The 27,477-nt window shown below is 38.1% G+C and overlaps 1 protein-coding gene across 4 annotated transcripts in view; it reads left to right on the top strand.

Moving 5' to 3' along the window:
* The window catches only part of ZFPM2 (zinc finger protein, FOG family member 2), a 469,087-nt gene that overhangs the window by 302,205 nt on the left and 139,405 nt on the right, over positions 1-27,477 (top strand). For all 4 annotated transcript variants that reach the window (XM_045006802.1, XM_045006803.1, XM_045006804.1 and 1 more), the window contains one exon: positions 20,593-20,704. In XM_045006802.1, coding sequence (XP_044862737.1) covers positions 20,593-20,704 — 112 coding nt within the window. The remainder of the gene's footprint in view (positions 1-20,592; positions 20,705-27,477) is intronic.

Genomic DNA, 27,477 nt, shown 5'->3' with positions numbered 1-27,477 from the left:
AAGAATACATCAGAGAAATATATAGTATTTATAGTCAAATCATTTGATAACTGAAAGAGAAATATAATAATGCTGGTTGTTGGGAATCACTCCCTTCTTGTTGTCGAGGTTTTAATCAAAATTGTAGGCATTGTGAAGTAAGCTAGGAATCTTGTGTAATCTATTTTATGGGTTGTTTCCCACACAATAATCCCAGTAATGAGACAGTAACCAAATTCAACTGTACATATGAAACTACTACCCAAAACAGTTCTCTCTGCCTTAGATAGGATAACTGGAGCATAACTACTGTGAAACAATACAATTATGAATTTCTTGAGGGAGGAAAAAAGGAAAGATAAGTGCATGGAAGTCAGCTAACATTGGTACATGAGTGGTTGCAGCAGGGAAAGGGTTAACCAGATTTTCATTTTAGATAGTTGCTGTAGTAACTATCAGAGAGCTCAGGCTGTATCTTTTCCATTTGTGGGAAATGTTTAGAGTTACAGAGTAGCTCATCTTATTATATACCTGCCTTGATTGCTGGATAAGGCATGTTGATTAAAAACAGAAGATGCATTTTTATAATACTACTGAAGAGAAAAAGAAAACATAAAATCTATGTCACTCTTTGTCCAGAAATCTGTATGCTCTTTGAACACTCATTCTACTGACAAAATGTAGCTGTTAATCTGAGTGTTGTGTGAAAACTTATATTGTGTGAATGTTAGCATGTTTTACTTGAACTTTCAGTGAGCATAGCCCAGTATCCCATATGTTGCATGCAGCATGTGATATAAGTACTATTCTGTCTCTAGCAAACAATTCTGCATATTGACATTCTGCTAAAATGAAACCACATCCTCTCTTTGAACACTACATCTTATTTTAAGTGTCATATTTTAAGTATTCAGCTGACAGATTTTAAAAAGAGCTCAACTCCCATACAGGTACCTAAATAACATGGCCAGATTTTCTGAAATGTTTATCACCTAACTGTTCCTATTGAGAACAATGATAACTGCTGGATGCTATCTGATCACTTCTTTTGATTGCAGAAATGGGAGCAGAGAACTTTTGAAAATTTGTTCTTAAATTAGGCAGGCCATTCATCTGATTTAAAACCAGACAGTCCTCTTTCTGTTTGGTTTGTCTCCCATCTGGTACTGAGACAACACCAGACATGGTTTTGTCCAGTATTGGACAGACAAAGCCATTTTGAAGAGCATGTTCCTTCATTCCCACCAGTGTGTTTCATGCGTTTGAGGTCACACAGGTGAGGGTAGGGTCACGCCGGCAGGGTGGGCCCACGCCATTCCTGGAAGTACCAAAATGTCCAGTATTTTGGGAATGCATGAGTGGCCACTCTACCTTAAATGTACTATTTGTTTACTTTGCATTAAATCTGCAGATATTTAAAATCCAAATTAACTTGAACAGTGGTTTCCAGAGTAGTTAGGGTACTGAGCCTATTAAGGCCTCAATATATACACAAGCCAGGAAGCTGCAATGGAAGATCAATGCACTGTACTAAAAATGGCCTCAAACCTTACCTGGAGAGACAGATCTCTTGAGAGCAGAAAAAACTATTCAGCCTGTATGACAGGTTCAAGTCTGTCTAGAGCAGCTGCTGCCAATTAGTTCCAAGTGATACATAGTAATGGTTTGAAACAGATAGAGTGGCTGGAATTCTACAACATTTTGAGACCAATTTTTGTTGCAAGAACAAGGGAAATTCTGTGGTAAAGTTTTACTAACTTCTACAGTGAAAACCTGGCCATCTAAGATTCTGCACTCAGCAATTTTCACAAGCCTGCACTATCCTAAAATCCCCTGGTTCTTCATAATTCTGAAGCTGCTTAGTTTATTAGCCACTATTCTTCAGGCAGCTATATGACATGTCTTGGAAAGGGACTTTCAATTGCCATCTGCACGTCCCATTGACTTCAGTGGGAGCTGTAAACTCTCAGAACCTTTGAATATCAGCCTCCTTTTATTTAGGTACTTAAATGTCGATTTGGAAGCCTTATTGTAGGCAGACAGGTTTGAAAATTTTGGCCCAAGAACCTGATTTCATTTCTGTTGAAGGTGACTGGGTGCCATTCAGGAGAAATAGCCCTTGGTGGTAAAATATTGTTCTTAGAGATACTAGTCTGAAGCCAGCATGAAAAGGGTGGTTGATTATCTTAGGTTAATCTACAGTAGCATAGGTTTGCATGAAAACATCGGCAAACTCGTCGCCACTTGGTTCATTTTACTCATAGTGGGTTTTCATTTTACTAATGAAAACTAACCCCACTTTTAAGAACAGGGCAAAAAATTGGTGGTATTTGTGGGTGCTCGGCATCTTTGAAAATCAGGCCACTTTTATTTAGCACCTGTGCATGGATTTAGGAGCATAGTGGAGTATGTTTGTACTTGAAGCTGGGGATGTGATGTCCAGCTCAAGGAAACATATTCATCTGGCTTTCATTGAGCTACTGTGATAAAATAGAGCATAGACAGGGAAAATGGTGGGACAGGCTACCTGCCCAGAGTTCATGCCCGATCTCTGACAGGCACATATTTGAGACAAGCTTAGCTTGCACTGCCTCAGCTACACTCTCTTTTTATTGCACTAGTTCAGTGAGAGCTAGCACAAATATGTTTTTTTGAGCTGGGAATCTTGCCCCAGCCCCAAGTGTAGACATACCCACAGAGAGGCGTTATACACGTTAAAAGGCATGTAAGGAGGTGTTGGAGCTGGGGAGCAGTTGCCCTAAAGGACATACTCAGCAGACCGAGGACCAGCATTAATTTGGCACAAAGGGTCATACGTTAGCTTGAAAGAAGTATGACCCATAGAACCCCAGGTCTACTTTCCAAATTCTATGCACCATTTCCACAGGATTTTGTTCCCACATAAGTGAAGAGGCTCATCCAGACCAGTATAAGCAAGAAACATCGTCCTTTACCACTAATCCCATTTAATCCTGAGATACAAGGTCTCTTGCCAAAGGCACTTAAGCAAAGCAAGCAGTCATGGCATAAGAGGGAAGGTCTTTTCATGGAACAATATTACTGGTTAAAAGATAGGAAACAACAGGTAGGAATACATGGTCTATTTCACAGTGTAGCGAGGCAAATAGCAACATTCCCCAAGGATCTGTACCAGAACCAGTGCTGTTCAACATATTCATATATTATCTGGAAAATGGGGAAACAGTGAGATGGCAGAGTTTGCAGATGACACAAAATTACTCCAGATAGTTAAGTACAAATTGATGCAAAATGATTCAAAGGGATCTGACAAAACCAGGTGACTGGGCAACAAAATGGCAGATGAAATTCAGTGTTGATAAATGCAAAATAAGGCACACTGGAAAACATAATTTCAACTATACATACAAAATGATGGGGTCTAAATTAGTTGTTACCAATCAAGAAAGAGTTCTTGGAGTCATCGTGGATGGTTCTCTGAAAACATCTGTTCAAAGTGCCACACCAGTCAAAAAAGCTAACAGAATGTTAGGAACCATTAGGAAAGGAATAGCTAATAAGACATAAAATATCATAATGCTATTATATAAAGCCATGGTATCCCCACACCTTGAATACTGCATGCAGATCCAAAAAAGTACAGAAAAGGACAGCAAAAATGATTAGGAGTATGGGCCAGTTTCCATATGAGGAAAGATTAAAAAGATTGGGACCATCCCAGTTTAAAAAAGAGATGATTGAGGCAGAATATAATAGAGTTCTATGTTGCCAGGGGATGTTGTGAAGACCAAAAGTATAACTGGGTTTAAAAAAGAATTAGGTAAGTTCAGGGAGGATAAGTTCATCAATGGCTATTAGCCAAGATGGTCAGAGATGGAACCCCATGCTCTGGGTGTCCCTAAACCTTTGACCGCCAGAAGCTTAGACTGGACATCAAGGGGATGAATCGTTAAATAAATGTCCCTGTTCTGTGAATTCCTTCTGAAGCATGTGGCAATGGGCACTGTCAGAAGAGAGGATGCTGGGCTAGATGGACAGTTGTTCTGACCCAGTATGGCCATTCTGATGTTCTTGTCCGGGCCACATATAATTGTCTATTTTATTTCTTGAATCCTGTTAAATTAGAGTCTGTTAGTACCGAACCTCCTGGGACAGAGAATTCCAAACACTGATTAGGTTCTGAGGAAAACATCCCTCTGAATATTTAAACTATTTTCAAACAATTTTCTAAGGGTTGTCCATGTTTTTCTGTTGCTGCTTATTCCAAATAGACAGACTGATAGTTTGCTTGAACACTTTAAAATATTTTTGTCTTCTGATTTATTGTTATTTTCAAGTTAAAATTTATTGCACAATATAAACATATTTCCATTTTTAGACTCTTTTTAACTATAACAGGGCTTGCCAATGTCAGAGTGGATTTTCTTGCAACAGTATTTATTCACAAAAAGTCTGTCACCCCCAGACTCTGGTTCTTTGTGCTCAAAACCAAAAGCCTGAAAATGGCATTCCTATGCTACTTCTTTGTTTCCAGATGTTAAGATCTATTATGCATACTGTAGTGCATAATCATAATTATGCATTCATGATGATGTTTGTGCTGGCTTAACTCAGAAATAGTGTGAGAAAGCTAATCTCGAAGCTACAGGCTGTTTTCCTGCACTTTAGATTTTGATCTGAGCTGTTTGTTGAGTCTTACTGGAACCAGAACCTTATAACCACCAGTCCCAATGCTGGACTCCTCATTATTATCTCTAGTCCCAGTGATGGACCTTCACCATTTCCTCAAAATTGTAACTCAAACTTGGTTAGTTGTAGTTCTGTGTTATACAGCAAATGTTTAATAGACTGCAGTAATTTAAATGAGAGAGCTATGTCACACACAGCTCTAATCATTCAAGTTATACACAATCAGTATCTTTTCTGCACACCAATGGACATCTTAAAAAAACACATTTTCACTTTGTAGGGTGACAGGAAGGTGCACACATCCTTTAAACAGAACTGAAGAAAAATGACTTAATTAGATATGTTCTCAAACTGCAAAAAAAAGTGAGCCAGTTTGCAAAATAGAGGTGCTAACTTTGGTCAGTCAGTTTTTGGCCTAAACCTTCTAAAATCATAATAAGCATATACTATAGTCATATTACCCATGGTCCGCAGCTAAACAATTTGATAATCTTCATCAGTAATAAAGATCACATAATTTTCAAAATTATTTTGGCTAGGATCCCAGTGCTAATCCGCAAAGAGTATTGTAGTCATGTAATTATTCAAAATCTATACGGTGGACTGGGGAAGTGGAGAGAAGGATAGAAAACTACCTAAAATGCCACTATGATGTACTGTAATATATAGCGATGTATTAATTGTAATGGCCAAATATTTTACTCTTTAAATCAGTGGCAAATTTCCCTTTTGTTTCAGTGGGACCAAGATTTGCAGCCAGTAATATGAACAAATGATGTGTATACCAGAGAAGTCTAATTGATTAAGGATGGGAAAATAATATGATAAATTTTTACTTTGTCCATATAAGTGAATCTGCTTTCACTCAGAAAATAAAAAACTCTTTTTTGAAGTGAACAGAATTTAGTCCAGAATTATATTTATTATTAACATTTATAATGAGATTTTACAAATATGCAAAACAGTTCATCTTAATAATAACCATAAATAGTAAAGCTTAGAATAACATTGAAAATCACTAATGGAAGATGGTTGCACTTCTTTTTTTCCATGAGCAGACAAGAATCATGCATAATGTAACAGTGTAACTGCTAACATCAGACTCACAGAAGATAATTTAAACTTGTGTTTATAGACCAGCAAAGCTGATTTTCTAAAGCCATTCCTAAGGAGATTCTCCTTGGTTGTACATCACCCCAAAAGGATGTTTCAGTTCCTTCCACCTACAGACATACTCACTAAGTAAAGAATATATAAAGGCTCACTTAATAGTGGTGGAATTTTTATACATACAGCTGTGAGGGGAAAATTAGATTTTATTTCATAGCTATGTATTAAATCAATGTTAAAATACAGACATAATCAAATCTCCTCATATCCCATGACCACATGTGAAATAGTACATTGGAAGGTCAGAATACTTAGCGGAGTATACAGCCCTTGAGACTCAGCAGATGTACAGATAGTGGCCTAATCCAAAATACGCATTCATAAATATAGACGATCAGAATTGAGCCTTAATTCTCTAAAGGATTGCAGCAATGTTGTGTGGTCCTTTCATCCAAATTAGAATGATTCATTATGTCTAGTCCATTAGCACAAAAAGGGTAGGTGTGGGCAATAAAATCTGCATTAGAATTTTTCAGATATGTCAAGTGTAATCTTAAAATGAAATAAACTCTGGTGCTTTAACTACCTATAAATAATTATATGTATAAAAGTCTGATTTATTTCATAAATTTACACTGCTATTTTAAATTACTGTACTTGCTTTTAGTAAACATAACACCTGATTTAAAAAAAAAATCTAGTACAAATATATATTCACTATTGGAAAAATATATTTAGGTAAAACCAGAGAAAATTCAGATAGTCTATCCCTAATCCTATTTAACTGAAGTTAGTGGGAGTTGCCATTGTATTTAGTGAATGCATTGTATTTAATCTGAGCAACACTGAAGCCTTGGTATTGCATCAGACATGGTGCAGAACCTAAGGTCCAGAGCGTTATATAGTAATCTAGTCCTACCTAAACACAGAGAGCTAGCACAATCCATATGTATTAAATATTTATTTTCTAAAGACTTCTTAATATGGTTTAAATGAAAATGGACTAGTCCTGCAATGACATATTGCTTTAAGCATTGCTCTACCTTATGTATTGAAAAAAAATCCTTAATCTAGTTATATATATTTCATATTTTTAATAAATTTCTCAAAAATAAAATCTACAAAAACTGAGAAACTTAAAAGGGAGACTAAGACTACAGAAAGAGTACTCCTCTTGGAGTAAAAAAGTGTACAAGGGAAAAATATATTCAAAAGTTACTACAAAACAGAAGTGTGAGAACTGCACCCTATCATCCCAATGCAATTATAAGAACAACAGGAGCAGCAATCATTGTGGATGGTGTCAGTGAGGATAGACGGACATTAGGAAAAGGCAATATTAACCCAAATGCTGCAAAAACACCTGTAATTATCCCCAAAAACAGTGAATGATTTCTTGAGAACAGAACATTTCAGATTGTCTATTATATTACAACCAGCTCAGATGTGAATCATCTCTATTGTGTCTTATCCAAAGGTAGGTGTCAAATTACTTGCAGGGAGTGACTATGCAACTCCCTGCATTTAGTCTCCGAACATGCTTGCTGTGAACTAGATGTTTAAGGAACCCAGCGTAGAAGCAGAATAAGCTGAGCACTCACACAGTTAATAAAAAAGCTTTGTCTTCTCTGGCAAACCTGAAAAGAGTTGTGGTATCTGCTGAAGTGGGTGATGTGACACTCCCCAAGGGTACCCAGTGTTATAAGGCACCTCACCACAACCTTCCCGTAGCATGAAGCAATTTTATCTCTGCCTGCTGTAGATCAGTTCCTTGAAACCACCAGTCTCTGGCAGTACAAGCATTGCCTACCAGGCTCCCGCAGGCCTTTCTCTTTCTGTACAATAGTGATAGGCATACACCAACCTCTGAGTACTCGGAGCATTCCCTGCAATGTCCAGCCCCTTATCCACTGAACTGTCACAGAATTACCAGGCCTGCTCTTCTCAGGGAACAGCTCACACCAGCTTTAAGATTCAACTCAGGGCCATCACATTGCTTAATACCACATCACTTAGAGATATTTATACTGAACAGAAGAATAAGTTTACTTTCAAAGAATTGAGGTTCAAGTGACAGAAAGAATATTGGAAACAAACCTTTACATATAAAGCAAAATCATAATGTGCTTTCTAGAGACTAAAGTTAACCAACAGATTAACCTCTTGTCTAAAGAAGAGTATATCACCCAAAGTTCACCAGTATTTTTAACCAACCTTGGTTGAGACATGTTTTTCATGAAGCAAAAGCACTGTTATTTTACTTACTTGGTGAAGAGTGCCTGGGTGTCTTCTCTGCCCCCCCAAATATAGTAAAGGAAACTTTTGAAGTGCTCATCAAGATAAGGTTCTTTCCCCCACTGTATTTCTCTTCCTGAAATTCTTATAATCCTTCATTTTCGTTCAGTTCAGATTGGTGTTGGGGCACTCAGTGTGAACAAGACAATACTCAGTTTAGTTTGACTAAATATATCTTGTTTGAGAGACACCCTATTTTTCACTTTTGCTGGCTACCAACTCTCGTACACAGACATTAAGAACTTAGAAAAGTTAGATGCCTGCAAGTCACCAGGGTCTGATGAAATGCATCCTAGAATACTCAAGAAGCTAATAGAGGAGGTATCTGAGCCTCTAGCTATTATCTTTGGAAAATCGTGGGAGACAGGAGAGATTCCAGAAGACTGGAAAAGGGCAAATATAGTCCCCATCTATAAAAAGGGAACTAAAAACAACCCAGGAAACTACAGACTAGTTAGTTTTAACTTCTGTGCCAGGGAAGATAATGGAGCAAGTAATTAAGGAAATCATCTGCAAACACTTGGAAGGTGGTAAGGTGATAGGGAATAGCATGGATTTGTAAAGAACAAATCATGTCAAACCAATATGATAGCTTTCTTTGATAGGATAATGAGTCTTGTGGATAAGGGAGAAGCGGTGGATGTGGTATACCTAAACTTTAGTAAGGCATTTGATACGGTCTCGCATGATATTCTTATCAATAAACTAGGCAAATACAACTTAGATGGGGCTACTATAAGGGGGGTTCATAACTGGCTGGATAACCATACTCAGAAAGTAGGTATTAATGGTTCCCAATCCTGCTGGAAAGGTATAACGAGTGGGGTTCTGTTTTGGGACCGGCTCTGTTCAATATCTTCATCAACGACTTAGATATTGGCATAGAAAGTATGCTTATTAAGTTTGCAGATGATACCAAACTGGGAGGGGTTGCAACTGCTTTGGAGGATAGGGTCAACATTCAAAATGATCTGGACAAAATGGAGAAATGGTCTGAGGTAAACAGGATGAAGTTTAATAAAGACAAATGCAAAGTGCTCCACTTAGGAAGGAACAATCAGTTTCACACATACAGAATGGGAAGAGACTGTCTAGGAAGGAATATGGCAGAAAGGGATCTAGGGGTTATAGTGGACCACAAGCTAAATATGAGTCAACAGTGTGGTGCTGTTACAGAAAAATTAAACCTGATTCTGGGATGCATTAACAGGTGTGTTGTGAGCAAGACACGAGAGGTCATTCTTCCGCTCTACTCTGCGCTGGTTAGACCTCAGCTGGAATATTGTGTCCAGTTCTGGGCACCGCATTTCAAGAAAGATGTGGAGAAATTGGAGAGGGTCCAGAGAAGAGCAACAAGAATGATTAAAGGTCTAGAGAACATGACCTACGAAGGAAGGCTGATAGAATTGGATTTGTTCAGTTTGGAAAAGAGAAGACTGAGAGGGGACATGATAGGAGTTTTCAGGTATCTAAAAGGGTGTCATAAGGAGGTGGGAGAAAACTTGTTCACCTTAGCCTCTAAGGATAGAACAAGAAGCAATGGGCTTAAACTGCAGCAAGGGAGGTTTAGGTTGGACATTAGGAAAAAGTTCCTAACTGTGAGGGTAGTTAAACACTGGAATAAACTGCCTAGGGAGGTTGTGGAGTCACCATCTCTGGAGACATTTAAGAGTAGGTTAGATAAATGTCTATCGGGGATGGTCTAGACAGTATTTGGTACTGCCATGAGGGCAGGGGACTGGACTCGATGACCTCTTGGAGTCCCTTCCAGCCCTAGAATCTATGAATATTTTCAGTAAATATGCATAACTAATTTGCACTAATTTAATTGCCATTAAAAAGCACAATGATATTGATAACCAGTGTGACACCATTTGAGACCTCTTTCATTTGAGACTTTCATTTGAGACCTCTTTGGTGAACCTGAATGTACATACCAGAATCAGGAGATCCTGTAACCCCACTGCACCCCCTTGTTAGTTGGTATTAAGAGGTTCTTGGGTCACAGGTAGACATATAGTAAAGTCTGAAAAATATGTGAATAATAGGAATGCATTTCCAATTCTCAGGAAAGACAATATGCCATAGCAATTAAGGGTTTCAGAGCAATTAAGGTAATTCATTAGTGTACTAAAAGAAATGCCCAGATGACTCAGTGTGAATGTGTGCAAGCAGTTCTGGATTGTACCTTTTCTAATAGTACTGCACACTGTCTTATTTTATCTGTACTGGTGCATGCTTATCAGTATTTTCACCAGTGGTGCACATCTTGTGAGAGATACAGTGAATGATGGCAAGCAATCAAACATATTCAGCTCCACAGTAAAATGAAAAGGCACACCAGAACACCAAAAAAGTGTTGCCAACTTTCACTGTATTACCGTGTGTCTCATGGCAATAGGTGTTTTTTTAAAGTTCCAGCTCCAGAGTCATGTGGATATGTGAGAATTGCAGAATTGTTATTGTTGTCTTGTTTTTAAGTAAGCTTCTAACCCTCATGGTTGTAGAGAAAAAGATTAAAAACATGACCCTAAGGTTCAAAAACCAGAAGGCAACCATAAAGAACACAGAATTAATTGTTTGTTATAAAATATCCTGATTTAAAGTAATTCCATTACTTTGGGGGCCTGACTCATGATTTTTGAATGCTTGGCATTGACAATAGTGCATACATATTCCACCGTATTCATGTTATGTAAAGGACGGCCATATGATAAAAGAGTACTACCTTATATTAATCACCAATGCATCCCTTAGGTGAGATCCTCACCCCTGCTCCAGCCACTTTATGCCAGGTAAAAGGATCAGAGTGTGGTAAAGGAGCTGTAAAGTCCCCAATTCTGGCTGGGGCAGAATTGTCCTGGTACAGGAATTGTGGAAGTCAGCTGTAAAGGTGTGTTCTGAGGACCCCCTCACAAGCCCTGGCATAGAGGAGTGCCAGGTAGGGTGACCAGATGTCCCGATTTTATAGGGACAATCCTGACATTTGGGACTTTTTCTTATAAAGGTGCCTATTACCCCTCAAACCCTGTCCTGATTTTTCACACTTGCTATCCCTAGTGCCGGGGCAGAGATATGGGGGTGAGAGGGGCATGTCAGAGCCGAGCTGCCACTCATAGCTCTGTGGAGATTCCAGGAAGCACTGTGGCCTATTGGCAGGGCTGGGAGGCTAAATTACATCGGGGTCACTCCAGCCCAGCATCAGGAGGGTATAAAGGTAGTCTAAAAAACCACCTTAAATTCCCTTCCCTGTAGGTTGTGAATTTTGTGCTGTGCCTGTTTGAGTTTCATCCCCTGAATCTCACAAGGACCCAAACAGGCACCAATATCTGCTGCATTTTCATGTGCAGAGTTTTAAAGGTACAGTTTAAAGCTGCTTTTTGATGACAATTACTGCCTGGTACCTAAACAGCAGAGATCTGAGACTAGTTTTACATATTGACCTGAAATAAATCAGTCCTGGCAAGGTAATATTAGAAGGATTTCTCAATCTGTCTTGCATTCAGTTTGCAGTAGAGGTTTGCAAACATTTATTGATGTTTGTAAGGTACTTTGAAATCCTCAAATGGAAGGCTCTGTATGCAACATAGAAATATAGTTAAAATACATTTTGGTCTGAGAATTTCTTTTGTCTGTTTCAGCATCCTACAAGTATGTTGAAGTGTGTGTACAGTTTTGCCACTTGACAAGTAATGATCCCTTGGGGTAAAATGCAGGATTTCTCAGTTGCAGGGAATCCCAGCTGTCTTTTGGGATTCCATCTGTCTATACTAATTTTTGCTTTTGAAACTTTTAAAGCTTTGATTTGGCAACAGCGTCTGTGAGCAGAGCCGATCCTTCATATGTATTGTCATGAAAAAATTAGCTCATGTAACCTCTAAAGAGTCTCTCTCCTCAGACAGGAGGAATTCCAAATTAAATGGCAGCCAAATGGAGTATTTTGTGGGTCTCAGGATGATGCAAGATTTTTCAGGACCAGCAGGTTTTCAAATATTCATAGTGATGGCACCATGTTTTGTCAAGAGGGTGCATTACATGGGCTGTCCATGGCTCCACTTCAATTTGTGGCCAGTGGTGGCAAACCCTCCTCCCCTTTGAGAAAGGCTGGGAGCTGACATGGGAGCATCCTTCTCCCCAGTGCAGCTTCAACACCTCGTGGCTAGTAACAGCGGGGATATCAGCAAGGGGCATCTTAGTGCTTACCCAAGCTGCCAAATCTGCTCAGGTGATTGGGCAGTACCAGCTACACTGTTCTGTTCTTTCTGCACACACACTCCTCTGCTGAGGTAATGTTGCCAGAGCTCCCTATAGTGAGTCTTGGAATTAGCCCACCATAGAGATGCATGAGTGGGGTCACATCTCTCAGAGATATTATTCCAGGTTGTCTGCAGACTCAGGCAGACATGACTGCATCAGTTACGTTTAGGTCACTTTTTCCTCACAAACATAAGGACTAGAATTTTTTTTTCTTTGTAGTGAAATCTAAGATACTGATGTAATTACATGACTCCAGGCTCTGTTACCATAGGCTAGGGCCTGTCATGCCTATGCCTTAAACTGGGTCTGTCAGCATGTAGCATGTAGCATGGAGCCATAAAAGTGGAGATCATTGCCTATACTCCAAATCTTGTGTGACAAGAAGGGAGTCTGTGTCTGCAAATCCAGCCACAAAAGATGTGGAAGATGCATCCAACGAAGTGGGTATTCACCCACGAAAGCTCATGCTCCAAAATGTCTATTAGTCTATAAGGTGCCACAGGTCTCTTTGCTGCTTTTAATGATTTCATAGTAGATTTACTGATGAGGAATTGGACTGGGACAGATGCAACATTTCCTTGGTAGTACAGTATAGAGCTCTAACTATGGAGAGCTGAAGTGATGTGGTAAAATCACCAACGTTGCTGGAATAAGTATCAATCTATTAGGGATATCTTAGAACTGTTTAAATCTATGCTGTTTACTGCATGGAGGATAGTATGAGATGATGGTATGAGATGATCCCTTCCAGCTGAAATGATTTGATGAGTTTATACACCTTTGCTTTTTATACTTTACTTTGCTGGGTACAGTGACTTACTAAAGGTGACTTCAGTGTCCCGGCAGGGTGGGGGCTCTGCAGGGTCAGAGTGTCAGTGATACATCATCCTGGTGACTATCAGATTGAATTTGAATTGGATTTTGAAGTAGAAACACATATGTATTTATTAACTGACATTTTAACAGACCTGAGTTCATATCTGGAGGCACCCAAGGGATATCTACAGCTCTTTTTTCAGTACAGTGTTGTTTGTAATTGTCTGTAGAAAGTATTGTGCTGAGGGGCATCAGAACTTTCTCTTGGGCCAAGAAGATTCTGTAGAAAGAATAATCTTCCCTATTACTATTTATGGGAACCCAAAATCTCCAGGAGATTTACTATGGTTGCCATTAAAAATTTGATTTGATTTGATTTTTAGCAAACTGTAACAGAAATCTGTTTGGGTTGGAGCAGAAGAGAACTAGAAATGAGGCCCCTAATCCTCAGCTGTTCTCAGCACGTTCCACAGTTTAGTGAGGATGCTCTAAGGAGGTCTAGACTTTTTATGGTATTTTTCACACTACGGAGCCCTGTAGTGAGTGCAGAGAAAAAAATAAATGTTAGCAATATAGTGGCATTTCAGTGAACAGCACATCCTCTCGGATAATGCTGAACAGCCTTTGGAAGGGCATTCCCAGGACGTTGCCATCATGTTATCCTGACTTACTAGACATTAACTTCACTATCTTTTATTTCCTTTCACACAGCTTCTCATAAAACAGTTAGTAATGATGAACCTCCCTTTTCCTGATACCAGAATTTCATGGATTCCATCCTGCATGCTTTTGACAAAATGTCCTTTGACTTAGGTTTCTTCAAATTTCTGCCATGCTGCACACATCCATTGTTAGAAATCTTTGTGAGCTAAATGCAAGAAAAAATCTATCTAACATTACCTTGCCAGAACTGATTCCTTTTAGGTTGGAATGTAAAACTATTCTCAGATCTCTGTGCTGGGTATTTTTATCTCCATTAACCTCTTGACTCAAGTATAAACATTTATTGAGGGTTACCGCCCCTTGTTTGTCCAGAAAAGTGGATGTCTGCTTGACCTCTTTTATCCTCATTAGCTGATTCTAATTGTTCCCTAAGAGATCAAACTTTTGACCCTGTTTGTCCTTGTCAAATTTGTCTGGTTGTGGTTTGTATGAATATAAGACCTTTAGCTGAAATAGCTTTCTCAGGTACAAAGTATTCAAGAACCTTTGCTTCTATGTAGAATGAATAGTAAACAATATTTCAGTTCGGTGATACTGCATCTTTATTGAAAGATTCCCATTGTACGGTCAATCTGGGTTTAAGGCAAGTTGAGGAATCCCTGTTTATGTTCCTTTGGATGTGGACAGAATGTCCATGTAAGCTTCTTGAATAATTTATACTACAATTCTTTTTTTGGGGGGGGGAAATAATATTTAATTTGATTTTTGAGGTCTTTTTCAGCCGTCCTGCACATTCATCCTACTGTTATGAAAAGTACCTGAAACAGACTACACTTGGGCTTATTCAGAGACTCTGAGCAAGTGCTGTCAATTTTTATTTAATTGATTTATTTCTATAGATTTATAACAACAGAAAAGGGAACCTCTCCCAGACTATAGACTCCTTTTAAAATATTAATTTATAAACACAAATCGTAACATAAAGGAAAATCCAACAGCAAAATTCCTCATATACCAGCAATCATGTGCTAAACCTTACTGTAAAAAGATTAAAGAATGCTCCACTTTCCCCTGGTATTACCCCAGTCAGTACCCCTGTCCCCAGAAGTCCAAGGAACCGTGATCTTTGTAGCATACCCTGAAAGTCAACACATTCGGATTATTTTGGTCCAAGGAAGGATCAAGTTCCAAAGTTGAAGAGCCCTCATGGAGAACACCTTGCCCTGGTAGCAGTTCCTTCCACTTTAAATCAAGAGACCCCCCAGTGTGGCAAGGGCAGAAAAGTGGTCTCTCAAATAGACGGGTCCTGGGCCATTTAGAGCTTCATAGGTCACAACCAAAACCTTAAACTCCACCTAGAAATCTACAGGCATTTAATGCAGATTCAAAAGCACTGATGTAACATGCTCAAGGTGAGATATCCTGCTTTACAAGTGAGTGGCTTCAGCTTTCAAATGGATTTAAAATGTAGCCTCAGGTGTAGCACATTGCAGTAGTTTAAGCTTGAGGTGATAAAGGTATGACTGATTTAATCATAGCTTCTTGTTATCTTGGACTGTGGTCTTTTACTTTTAACCACTTTAGGGAAAAGAACTTTTTTGAAAAGGTAAACATGTTTTAATTCTTACCAAGCAACAGGTTACAACAAGGTCGGATACCCTACGTTGTTGTGAGCATCTTATGTGGATTGTGAATTTGCTAACCTAAAAGTACTACAGTGGCCCAGGATGAACATGAACATGTGGCCACCGACTATGGCTATTATAATATGGTTCTAACAAACTTCTTCAAAGAGAAGTTATACCTCTCCCTCAGTTGGGTTGCCAAGCTTTACAGGCAGTTGGGGCTTTGTGAAGTTTCACTTTCAAATAAAAAGAAGTTTATTTACATATCTGTATAGCTTGGCTCAGAGGTAGGACAGGAACATGGCAAATTCCTTTGAGGTTTGCCCACTGATTCTTCTCAAGTGGCAGAACTTTAAAGAGAAACACCCTGTTTTCTCTCCAGCCCAGTTGTGGTACTCAGCAACCATTCACAGACAGTTGAACCGATTTCAAGCTTTACTTAAACAGCTCACCTGGGAGCAATTTTAACGCTCTCAGTTCAGTTTCTTAAGCTCAAGAAATCCTTTAAGCAATAAAGCACCATTGGTAACTGCAAGGTAGACTCAGATCTGACTGATGGCTTTCAGTGTCTGCTGGGGTGCATGGATACAGTATAGGAGCAGATTAGGCACCAGCCTTAGCAATATGTCTTTTGGTCTCGCAGATACTGAGTTACCCGCCTGGGATTGGGCTTCTAGCTAGCTAGAGGAAGAATGGCTCTATGATTAAAGCACAAGAGAGAGGGTTGGGTTCAGTTCCCAGCTCTGTTCTAGATTTCCTGTGTGATGATGGGCACATCATGTAATCTGAATCTGTGTCTTTTCCCCCTCCGTAGAATCACAGAAATGTGGGGCTGTAAGGAACCTCCAGAGGTCATCTAATTCAGCCACCCATGCTGAGGCAGGGCCAATTATACCTAGACCATCCCTGTTTGTCCAGTTTGTGCTCAAAAACCTCTGATGACTGGGATTCCATAGCCACACTTGGAAGCCTATTCTAGTGCTTACCTATCCTTATAGTTAGGAAGCTTGTCCTACTATCTATGGGGGGAGGGATCGCTCAGTGGTTTGAGCATTGGCCTGCTAAACCCAGGGTTGTGAGTTAAATCCTTGAGGGGGCTATTTAGGGATTGGGGCAAAAATCTGTCTGGGGATTGGTCCTACTTTGAGCAGGGGGTTGGACTAGATGACCTCCTGAGGTCCCTTCCAACTCTGATATTCTATGAACTGAATCTCTCTTGCTGCAGACTAAACCCATTGATTCTTGTCCTACCTTCAGTGGACATGGAGAACAATTGATCACCATTTTCTTTATAACAACCCTTAACATATTTGAAGACTGTTATCAGATCCCCCTAATTTTTCTTTCTTTCAAGACTAAACATGCCCAGTTTTTTTAACCTTTCCTCATCGGTTAGGCTTTCTAAACTTTTTTTATCATTTTTGTTCTCCTCTGGACTTTCACCAGTTTGTCCACACCATTCTTAAAGTGTGGCGGCCAGAACTGGACACAGTACTTCATCTGAGGCCTCACCAGTGCCGAATAGAGCAGGACAATTACCTCCCTTGTCTTACATACAACACTTCTGTTAATATACCCAGAATGATATTAGCCAACTGCATCACATTTTTTATTCATATTCAGTTTGTGATCCACTATAACTCCAGATCGTTTTCACCAGTACTACTGCCTAACTAATTATTCTTCACTTTGTAATTGTGCATTTGATTTTTCCTTCCTAAGTCTAGTACATTGCACTTGTCTTTATTGAATTTTATCTTGTTGATTTCAGACCAGGTCATCAATTTGTCAAGGTTGTTTTGAATTCTAATCCTATCCTCCAAAGGACTAGCACTCCTTCGCAGCATGGTGTCATCTGCAAATTTTATAAGTATACTCTTCACTCCATCAATGAAAATATTGAGCAGGACAGACCCAGGACAGACCCCAGCAGAGCCTCACTAGATACGCTCCCCCAGTTTGACAGTAAACAATTAATAACTATGCCTTCATTTTGGTTTTTCAACCAGTTTTGCATCCACTTTATAGTAATTTCATCTAGACCACATTTCCCTAGTTCACTTATGGAATGTCATAAGCCTTACTAAAATCAAGATATCACATCTACAGCTTCTCTCCCTCTCCCCTCCCCCCTTCACAAGGCCAGTAAAGTACTTTTAGTACTTCCTTTTTCTCACCCTTCACCTGTCTTGTCTATTTAAATTATAAATTGATGGGGGCAGGGATTGTCTCTTGCTATGCCAAGCACAAATAGGCCCTGATATTGAATGGGGCCTCTAGGCACAACTTTAATGCAAATAGTAATAACAGCCACTTGAGGCACAACAGAAAGTCTAGGTGAGGAGGAAAGGAATGAAAGGTCAGATGTCTGAGAAGAGAAAAGTCAGGAGAGTTGCGGAAGTGGAAGCTGGAACTTGGAGAACAGTAAACGTGTGTCTTTTTCTGCACTTACTGGATAAGAGAAACAAACAACAACGTGAACTTTAATCAGGAGTTGATCCTATGAGCTGCTGAGCACACTCAGCTTCCATTGACTGCAGGCTGACTTTGCTGCTAAAGCTTGCAGTGATTTTAAACACATATGGGCCTGATTCTTATGTATGCGAAGGCCATTTTTCATCGCCCCAGCAGTTTAAAATTATTTTAGTGTGAAAGAAAATCAGGCTCATATTTGTTTATAATAGTAGAGGGAAGGGTTAATGATTTGATTGTCTTTCCCTCTTTTTGTTGTTTCTTCCCTGCATGTCTCATTTATATAATGTCTGTTTGCAGGATCGTTATGTAAATGGCATGCTCTGATTACATAACTGGTGTTGTCATACATATGGCTTGTTAGTGATTTAAATAGGGGCATAACATAATCAAAAAATCTCAACTAGTCAAATCTAATCATTGCTTTAAATCCATATTCCAAATCTATGTAATGAAGATAAAATTTGCATCACAGTTCCCCACATACGGTACATACTAGCCACAACTTCTGCATTTGTATATCTTAGTTGTCTACGTTGTTCCAGTTGTTAGTCTGGAAAAGCAAATAATGTAATATAGCACACATGGAAAAAGTAAAAACCTATGGATGAACATTTACATAGAGAATACGAAAGATAAAATACACATAAACAAAAGAATATTAGGTTCAGTGCAACAGTGCTGTACAGCGATACGATCAAAGCTGACCCAAGACGATCAAAAAATATTATCAGAGAGACAAGATGAGTGAGATAATATCATTTATTGGACCAACTTCTGTTGGTGGAAGAGACAAGCTTTTGAGCTACACATCAGAGCTCTTCTTCAGGTCTGGAAGAGGTACTCAGGGTATTTCTGCACAGCAAAGAAAAATCTATGGCTGTCTGGTGCCAGCCAACTTGGGCTCGCTCAGGAGGCTCAGGCTGCAGGTCTGTTTCACTGTGTTGTGTAGGCTTCTGGCCAGGGGACTGAGAGGAGCAGGGTGTGAGGTCAGGGGGTGGAGAGGAGCCCTCGGCCAGCGGGCGGGCACGCCGAGAGGAGCAAGTGGTGGGCAAGGGGAGCCAGTGGGGTCTTGGGGCACAGTGCAAGAGGAGCAGGCTGGGACCCCTTCTAAGCATGGGCCCGGCTCCATGGAGCCACTGGAGCCATTATAAACCCAGCACTGGGTGATCACTTTCTGAAAAGTGTTCACTCATGGGTGACAGAGTGTTTTTGTCTTTTATCATCTTTCTGTGTGAGTTCATTCAAGAGTGTTATGATTGTCTGATTTCACCCACATTGTTGTTCTTCGGGTATTTGGTGCACTGGATGAGGTACACCACATGTTGTGAGAGGTATGTGCAAGACTCATGTCTCTTGAAAGGTGTGTTGTGGGGGGTATTGATCATCATAGCAGAGGCAATATGTCTTGAATAAAAAGTATTATGATATTCAGTATGGATTCATATAAGATAATATTTCCTTATATAAATAAAATCCTTTATAATCTTCTCATTTTATTTGCAAGTAGTCTGCACTCAATTGTACCTCTTAAAATAGTTCAGTAAATTTCTATAATACTCAATAAATGTCTGTGCATCTGGAATCTCCATGTGACCACATGGTTTTCCAGCTCCTTAGATATTTGAAATCACTGGAAAATCTCAAGTGAACCATTACTGGCACGAACTGGAGAAATTCTCCCAGAAAAGGTTGGAGTCTCTTGGACAGAATTATATCTAGGTAAAAAAAATTCAGTTAAAAATTACCTTGAGACCCTTTTATTGTACTCTATACTCTGTGTTGTGGTTTCATAATGTTTGATATACAGGAAAAGGACTCTGAATGATAAAAGTCTAAACAGCGTTTCACTACCAATCAATGAAAGGGCACTCATGATAAGGCTTACTAAATTCCAGATCAGTCAGTTTTTTGCTATTAGATTTATGAAAAGAGTTAAGCACAAATAATTTGGGTACTTTTACTGTACTTTCTTAAATCCCAAAGCCTATGAGTATAGAATCTAAAATGTACACTGGACATATTTTTGTTAAAACTATCAGTGTGTATCTCCTTGCCTTTCTGTGCCTTTAGAACTGGGGATGTCATGCTTTAATTCCTCTAATTTGAATTCATTCACACTACCTTTTTTACAGACTTTTGGAGACCCTGTGTAGTGAATCATTAACATGATTATTATTTCAGCCATAGTAAAATTGCACATCAACACTTAGCAAATGGGGGGAAATTACATTATCCATTCGGAATAATTTCCTACTATAATATAAATGTTACCCAGGACATGTATTTGAAATGGATACTGATTCTTTAAATTCTTTCCTGTCTGTTTCAGGAAATAGTGAGATCCTGTTGATAATAAAGTACAATGTGTCTAAAGTTCACTTCTAAATACTTAGCTCTTTGCTGTAAAAGTCATCTGCATTCCCTTTATAATTCTGAGCCACCAGAGATCTGCCTAATCTTGGAGATCTGATCCAATATCATTCAGAAAAATCCTTGATAATAATTCCACCATTCAGATCAGTGAAAGCACTAAAGCCTTACTGCTTGTATCTTCTTAAAAAATATCCTGAGGCTGGGGAATAAGACCTTGGCTTATGGGTTTGGAGATGTAGCTGTTTGCAAATAAAATGATTATTACTATTAGTATTCAAGTTCTTAATCAACACAAGCAAATGGCATCTATTTGTTATCATCCTTTCTACAGAAGACAAAGGCTCCAGTCCCTATGGTGCTGACTGCTGGCCCCAAGTGGTTGCTGGATGTGACTTGGCAAGGAGTAGAAGACAACAAAAACAACTGCATCGTGTACAGCAAAGGTAAATACAAGCTGATTTTCTTCTCCTTTCTTTGCAAGGAATTAATGACAGCATTGAAACATACCCATTGCAGAAGAGAAAGCAAATTGGAGCAGTGTATGTTTCCCTTGTCTTGTATATAAGTATTTCTTATTCCTCTACTTCACATCTTAAATAAAATAATTTTCTATCTTTTAATAATGAAACCACCACACTCTAATATATTAAATGCTTTTGAAGCAGAGAGTCACCACTACTAAGGTAGATGCCAGATATAAAATATCATGCTCATTTCACCCACAGAGTCAAGGCCTCAGGGAAATATTAGATCCATATTGTGTGTATACTCTCTAAGTAAGTTCTCCCTGGCTTTTTACTGTCATATCAGCTTGCATTGCTGCATGGCATATTATACTGTAGATTGTTACATGAAATCTTGTATGCAGTGTAGAAGTAGATGTGTGAGTCCCAGGATATTAGAGAGACAAGGATATTAGAGAGATATTAGGTGAGGTAATATCTTTTAATGGACCAACTTCTGTTGGTGAAAGATACAAGCTTTTGAGCCACACATAGCTCCTCTTTAGGTCTGAGAAAGATCTTAAACAAGAGCTCTGTGTGGCTTGAAAGCTTGCCTCTCCCACCAAGAGAAGTTGGTCCATTAAAAGATATTACCATTGAAACCATTACATGGATTAAGAATTCATGCCTGCATGAATAGAAAATAACAGCAGCTAGCTTGCAGGGTCATTGCCTTTGTCATTTCAGAGTGTGACATCAAACTATGTTGAAGTTATTTTTGGTAAATTTTCGGAACCAAGATAGAGTATCGTGATGTCATATTGTAATGTGTGGATGAACTGGAATGCGTACCACTGCCCTCTTTGGGATGGAATGTCAGGCCTGTTCAAGTGAGTGTGACTGCTTTGCAGCCGCACAAAAATGATCTAAGTAGGCTTGGCAGAAATCATGTTTATGTATATAAATTAATGTAAATATATATAATTTCAACAGATAAATCAGTGTTTATTTTTAAGCATTTTTTCTATTTTTATCAATTAAATTTTCACAGCTGTGCAAAATAATGAGGTTTAAGCATTTTTTTTTCAATTTTTATCAATTTAAATGTTCATAGTTCTGGGAAATCAATGGGCAGATCAGACAATAACAATTTAATGACAGTAGTTGTTAAGATTCAAAAAGTTAAAGCTTTATAACCGCTAAAACACAACAAAACCCATAAACTGTCAACATCAGATGTCAAAATATGCAAAGTAAATATACTGAAATCAACCTCTATTAAGTTATCAAGCAGCATTTTTCTTACTTTGCCTATATGTACATTTCAATTACTATTGATGGAATTATTTTTTGTTGGTTTGTGTGTGTACGGTGAAATCAGTATTTACTGACACTTACCAATAAAAATTTAAGCCTGCCAAGCCCAGATATGTGTCTTATTATTCCCATATGTAATATCTGTTTTAGCTCAAGATGTAAAGACTTTTGGAGCAAAAGGCTCTGAGTTCAATCCACAATGCCAGGTGTGTGGTATAATCAGCAACCATGATACATGATGTCTCCATGTGCAACCATGGATATGTTACAGCATTATAGGAAAAGCAGTACATGGCATTGGAACAACCCATCAGCTGTTGCTGTTTTTGGCTTTCCCAAGCAAGATCTGGTTGCAAAATTATGATTCTCTATCCTTGTGTTCAACTCCCCAATCTCTGTGCTTTGTGAATACTTCAGAACTTGTACTGCTCTTGTTTAATTTCTTTTAGGTTTTATGTCTAACCAAATAGACCTACTGAGATAAAAGATTTGTTTACTGTGACAACCTAGTGACCATTTCAGCATCCAGGCAAATAAGCACCCATATCAATATATTAACATACAAAACACTAATCGTAACAGCAAAGACTCATAAAAACTTACTAGAAACAATTACGACTTGTTCCTATAATCATTGCAATTTATATACTTATAAGACGATTGCTTTTAAACTGCCACAAGCCTTTGAAAGTTGAAACGCTGAAAACAGGGAATTAGCATGTTCAAAATGAGTTGCACACCAGGGTCTTACAAATTCTTTCTGTTATAATTACAAAACACCAATACCTTAATTCTGTAACCTGCAATACCTGAAATACCACAGAAGTGGGCCCAAATCTAGAAGGGGATCCAGTCATGCTTCCTTAGGAGTACTGTGATGAACTGCCCAAGTGGGAAAATTTGTGAAGTATTGTGTGTGTGATATGGCAGAGCTTCTTATACATTCAAACTGCAATTTATTTTGAATAGTGTTAAACCTGCTTCGTGGACAAGCTTTTTATTGTAGAAACTTTCTGTTATAATAGGAATTTTCTTTCACTTTTACATATCTTCTGAAAATTCCCATAAGACAGTGTCTTGTCAAGTACATAAGCCTGCTGTAAATATTATAATACTTACTACATATACAATACCTAACAAGCATTAACTAATTGATTATACAGATACATTACATCTACATGAACACATCTATAGTAACATGGAGGGGTTTTGGAATAAGGTAAACTTGTTCAGTTTGATGTACAATTACTCTGAATGAAAGAAAACATTGTTTATCTAATTAAAATGCCCCCTATTTCACTTAAATTATTATATTTGTTATATCACATTTCAGTACATGGTCACATGGTACTAAAAGGTTAGCTCTACAGAATTGTACTGCAAGGTATCTCCTGTACTGATACCCCAGCTGCATTATGTAAACACATATTGTTACAAAATAGGTGACAAAAGTCTGAATCATAATTGGAATTGTAAATTACAAATCTGAAACTACATTAATTGAATTTGCAAAATAGATTATATATATGTGGAACGTTTGCTCCAGTCTCTACCCACTGCACAGTTTGAGTTGGAAAGAGTCCTGTGGCACCTTATAGACTAACAGACGTATTGGAGCATGAGCTTTCGTGGGTGAATACCCACTTCGTCGGATGCATCCGACGAAGTGGGTATTCACCCACGAAAGCTCATGCTCCAATACGTCTGTTAGTCTATAAGGTGCCACAGGACTCTTTGCTGCTTTTACAGATCCAGACTGACACGGCTACCCCTCTGATAGTTTGAGTTGGGTATTCTGTGGTTCATTAAGCACCCAATCCTGCAAATTTTCACACAATGGCATGCAATGGGTTTTCTGAGTCAGAAGGTTTTATGGAACTGGACCTTAAAACAATGCCAAATATAATAGTCTGAAAATAAATAAATACAATAATGCTTCTTTCTTCAACTTGCATTACATTTCAGATTACATTGCCTTGATTTGTGTTGACTTTCGGTCTTCCATATTGTCATTACTTCAAATATAATAGTGTTAGGTGTCATGAGATTGTAATTTGATGTTATGTTGCAGTTTTTTGGGTGGCTATGGTTGTTTTTCTTAACTGCCCATTGTCATTTTAGAAAGTAGTTAACTAAACCCAGTGTGGGCTGATAGGGTCATGTGTCAGAGGTTATTCTCAGTATACTCAAGATAAGATGAGCAGACTGAGCTGGCACATTCCTAAAAGCAAAATATGGCTGAAAATCAGCTAATGTTAAAAATTTAGGGTCACATTTTGCACTCAGAAGTTGCATACATCTCTAGTTCTGTGTGCATCTGAGAACAGAGTTTTGCCCCCTAGTATGCTGTAAGAACATAGGAATGGCATTCTTGATTGCCTGGTCGTTAGAGGCTGTAATAATTAAAGTAATGTTCATATTGCAAATAGAAGGTGTAGGGGAGATTTTCAAAGGCACAAATGGGAGGTGGGTGCTCAACTCCCATCAAAAGTCAATGGGAGTAGGTCACCTAGCTCTCCTTTTTGCCTTGGAAATTTTCTGCAGTATTTGTGGTTGGTGAGTGAACATGAATTTTATATGTTTATTTATAGATATAGGGTTGGATATAGGAAACACAGGCTTCTTTATGTTTATATAGTGGAATGCATACTCAGTTTCCAAATACTGACCTATGACGTTTGCAAATTCCAGTACATAGGTCGCTTGTATTTTTAATGTTTGGGTGTCTCTGTTTAACTCTCATTAATTAAACTGTGCATCAGAAAATACTCAGTGTGAGCAGACTATGAATAAGAAAATAGCTAATCATTCAAGGTTTGAAGGCAATGATATTTAGTATCCTTTCAGGTCATGTGTGCATTAGCATTAAGATTAATGGTGAAAGCAAAAAGTGTCCAATTAATACAGTTTAAGCAACTACACTTTTTTGCAGTCCATTTACATTTCTCTTATTTTTGTATAATGTAAACTTAGTTTAAAAGACAAGAGAAGACTATTTTAAAACTACATTTAAATCCAAAAATGTCCGGTTTAATTTGTTTTAATGATCACTTAGAAACCACAAAAGATAAACTATTTGGTGGTTTAAGAACTCTCCAATACATAATAATAAAAATTTTAAAACCGATTTTAGGAATTGTGCTTTACATAGACTTTTGCAAATGTGTTCTTTCAAACAATAGAGGTTGAATGATTCAAAATACAGCTGCTATTGAAACAGACTGAGATGGTATTTATGCATGAACTGTATGTTCATAGCAACTTAGTGTACTTGAGAAGCAGCCATGCCTAACACAGGATTATGCAAAAATTTAGGAGAGCTATAAAATTGGATCTATGAATACATCCATAAGCTAAGAAAGGGCTGAGGTATTACCTAGAAATCCTCTGTTCGGAATTTAAGCAAATTAAATGGGACTCAAAATAAGAGAATAGAAACAATATGCAAAATTCAGTTGCACAGACTGCAATGCACACTCACATACACACATTTTAGGTGCATTACTTAAACCATTCTCACTTTCATATGGAACGTATGGATACTGTATGTTTAGTAGCATTGTTAAAACAGGGTGCCTGTACAAATATTTAGCTGTGGGAATTATAAAATCATAAGGCGATTAAGTTAGCGAGTTGTGAGATTCCAATATTGCTTTTTAAATGACTTCAGGATATAGGAGGTGCTAAGGTTATTATCTGTTATCAGGAATACAGTGGAATTGTACGACTGGATAATAACTAAACAACTGACACAATGTAAAATTACATTATCAGTGTGTTAAAACAAAATTGCGCCCTAAAGGAGTCTACATGCCAGCTCAGAGCTGCAGTGTAATTATGCTTAACTCTGATAATTAAAATACAACGCAGATCAACAGAATCATTTTCATTAAGAAAATTATTAATGATGGTGGTATAACAGTAATTGATTGCAGAGCACCACAGGATAACTTCATGCAGTAAAACCAACATGTTTAATATATGTCTGAGGCCGCTTGACTATGTTGCATAAGACTGAGGGTGTCTAGTGGAGCATGTTTGTATTGGAAACCAAAGATCATAAAATGGCTGCTTTTAAAATTATAATTTTGATTCAAATTGCCATGTTCTTCAGGAATGGTTTGAGGTCAGGAATACTGGCCGACTGGCCTTAGAGCTACTGAAAAAGAGCCATCTACTGGCTCAGTTGTACAGCAACAACAGCTCAAATATTTCTTGAGCCTTCTGTCATTTCATTTCATGTTATGCATTGGTTGTTTTTACATTTTTGTTAGTGATTTACTGATGTTATTTCATTCTCTGTCTGGCCTTACTGAGTAGTTTATGCCCTTAGTTATTACTAAGAGGATGCAGCAGAAAAAAACATTTGTTCTTACTCCATTGGTATTCAAAAATTATTAATGATTTGTTTGTAAATAATCTACAGAGTGATATTGTTAATTGCCCAGTACTGTTTGATATGTGGTATTAAATACCATGAAAACCTGTATTCCTCCACAAGTGAAACTGCAATCACTGCAAGCTGAGAGTCTAAGACAAAATACAAAATCCCAGTTAGAAAGGATGTTGCCTTAGGGTAAGAACTAATAATGCTTAATTTTATTATTGTAAATACAAAAACGGAAAAAAAAATCTGTTGAGGAATGATTCACCACATAGCTAAGGCTTGGATGCTTGTTGTTCAAACAGATGTTACTATTAAAAGCTGCCCCAAAATGTCTATTCTCTGATCATAATGATGAACAAGTCTGCTAGGGTAGATTTACAGGTTGAGATTAGTTAAAATGACAGATACCCACACTGAAATTGTGCCATGTAGTGAATTTATAAATAGGCACTGTTAAAAAAATAGTATAGGCTAGGGGACAGAACCGGGTACCAGACTCTCATGAGTTCTAATTTCAGCTCTGCTAATGACTTGATGTGTGCCCTTGGGCAAGTCTCTTAACCTTTATGTGTCTTAGTCTGTAAATAAAATACCTCTATACCGACCTCACTAGTGTGCTGTGGGAGTTAATTAGCTAGTTAGCTAATATGTATACAATGTTTTGAAGATATACAACTGTTGTAAAAGGGCTAAGTTACTTTGCCATAGAGAACTGAATATTATTTTTAATAAACTTTTCTTGTTTAAACAAAATTTAGTCTATTTTACGTTTGTAGTAGTGAAGGCCACTTTACAATAGGAGGATTTTTTTTTCTATAGTGACATAGGATTACTTTTCTGTAGTTGTTCTGTGAAATTCTTGATACCATATCTTTTTCCCGCAAGTGAGTTTTCCAGTAGCAAATGCATTTTGCAATTTCAGCCAATACAATGCTAAATTGCTGTACAGACACATAGCATCAGAACCCTAATGAGGTATAGGTCAAATATTCTTAGGATATGAGTGTATTTTATTGTGGGTCAAAGGGAAATTTTTTAAGAGGCCAAAGGTTAACTTTGGAGCATATAC

The sequence above is a fragment of the Mauremys mutica genome, chromosome 2, assembly GCF_020497125.1.
Source record: "Mauremys mutica isolate MM-2020 ecotype Southern chromosome 2, ASM2049712v1, whole genome shotgun sequence".
Lineage (NCBI taxonomy): Eukaryota > Metazoa > Chordata > Testudines > Geoemydidae > Mauremys > Mauremys mutica.
This window is presented reverse-complemented; position numbering and strand designations above follow the sequence as displayed.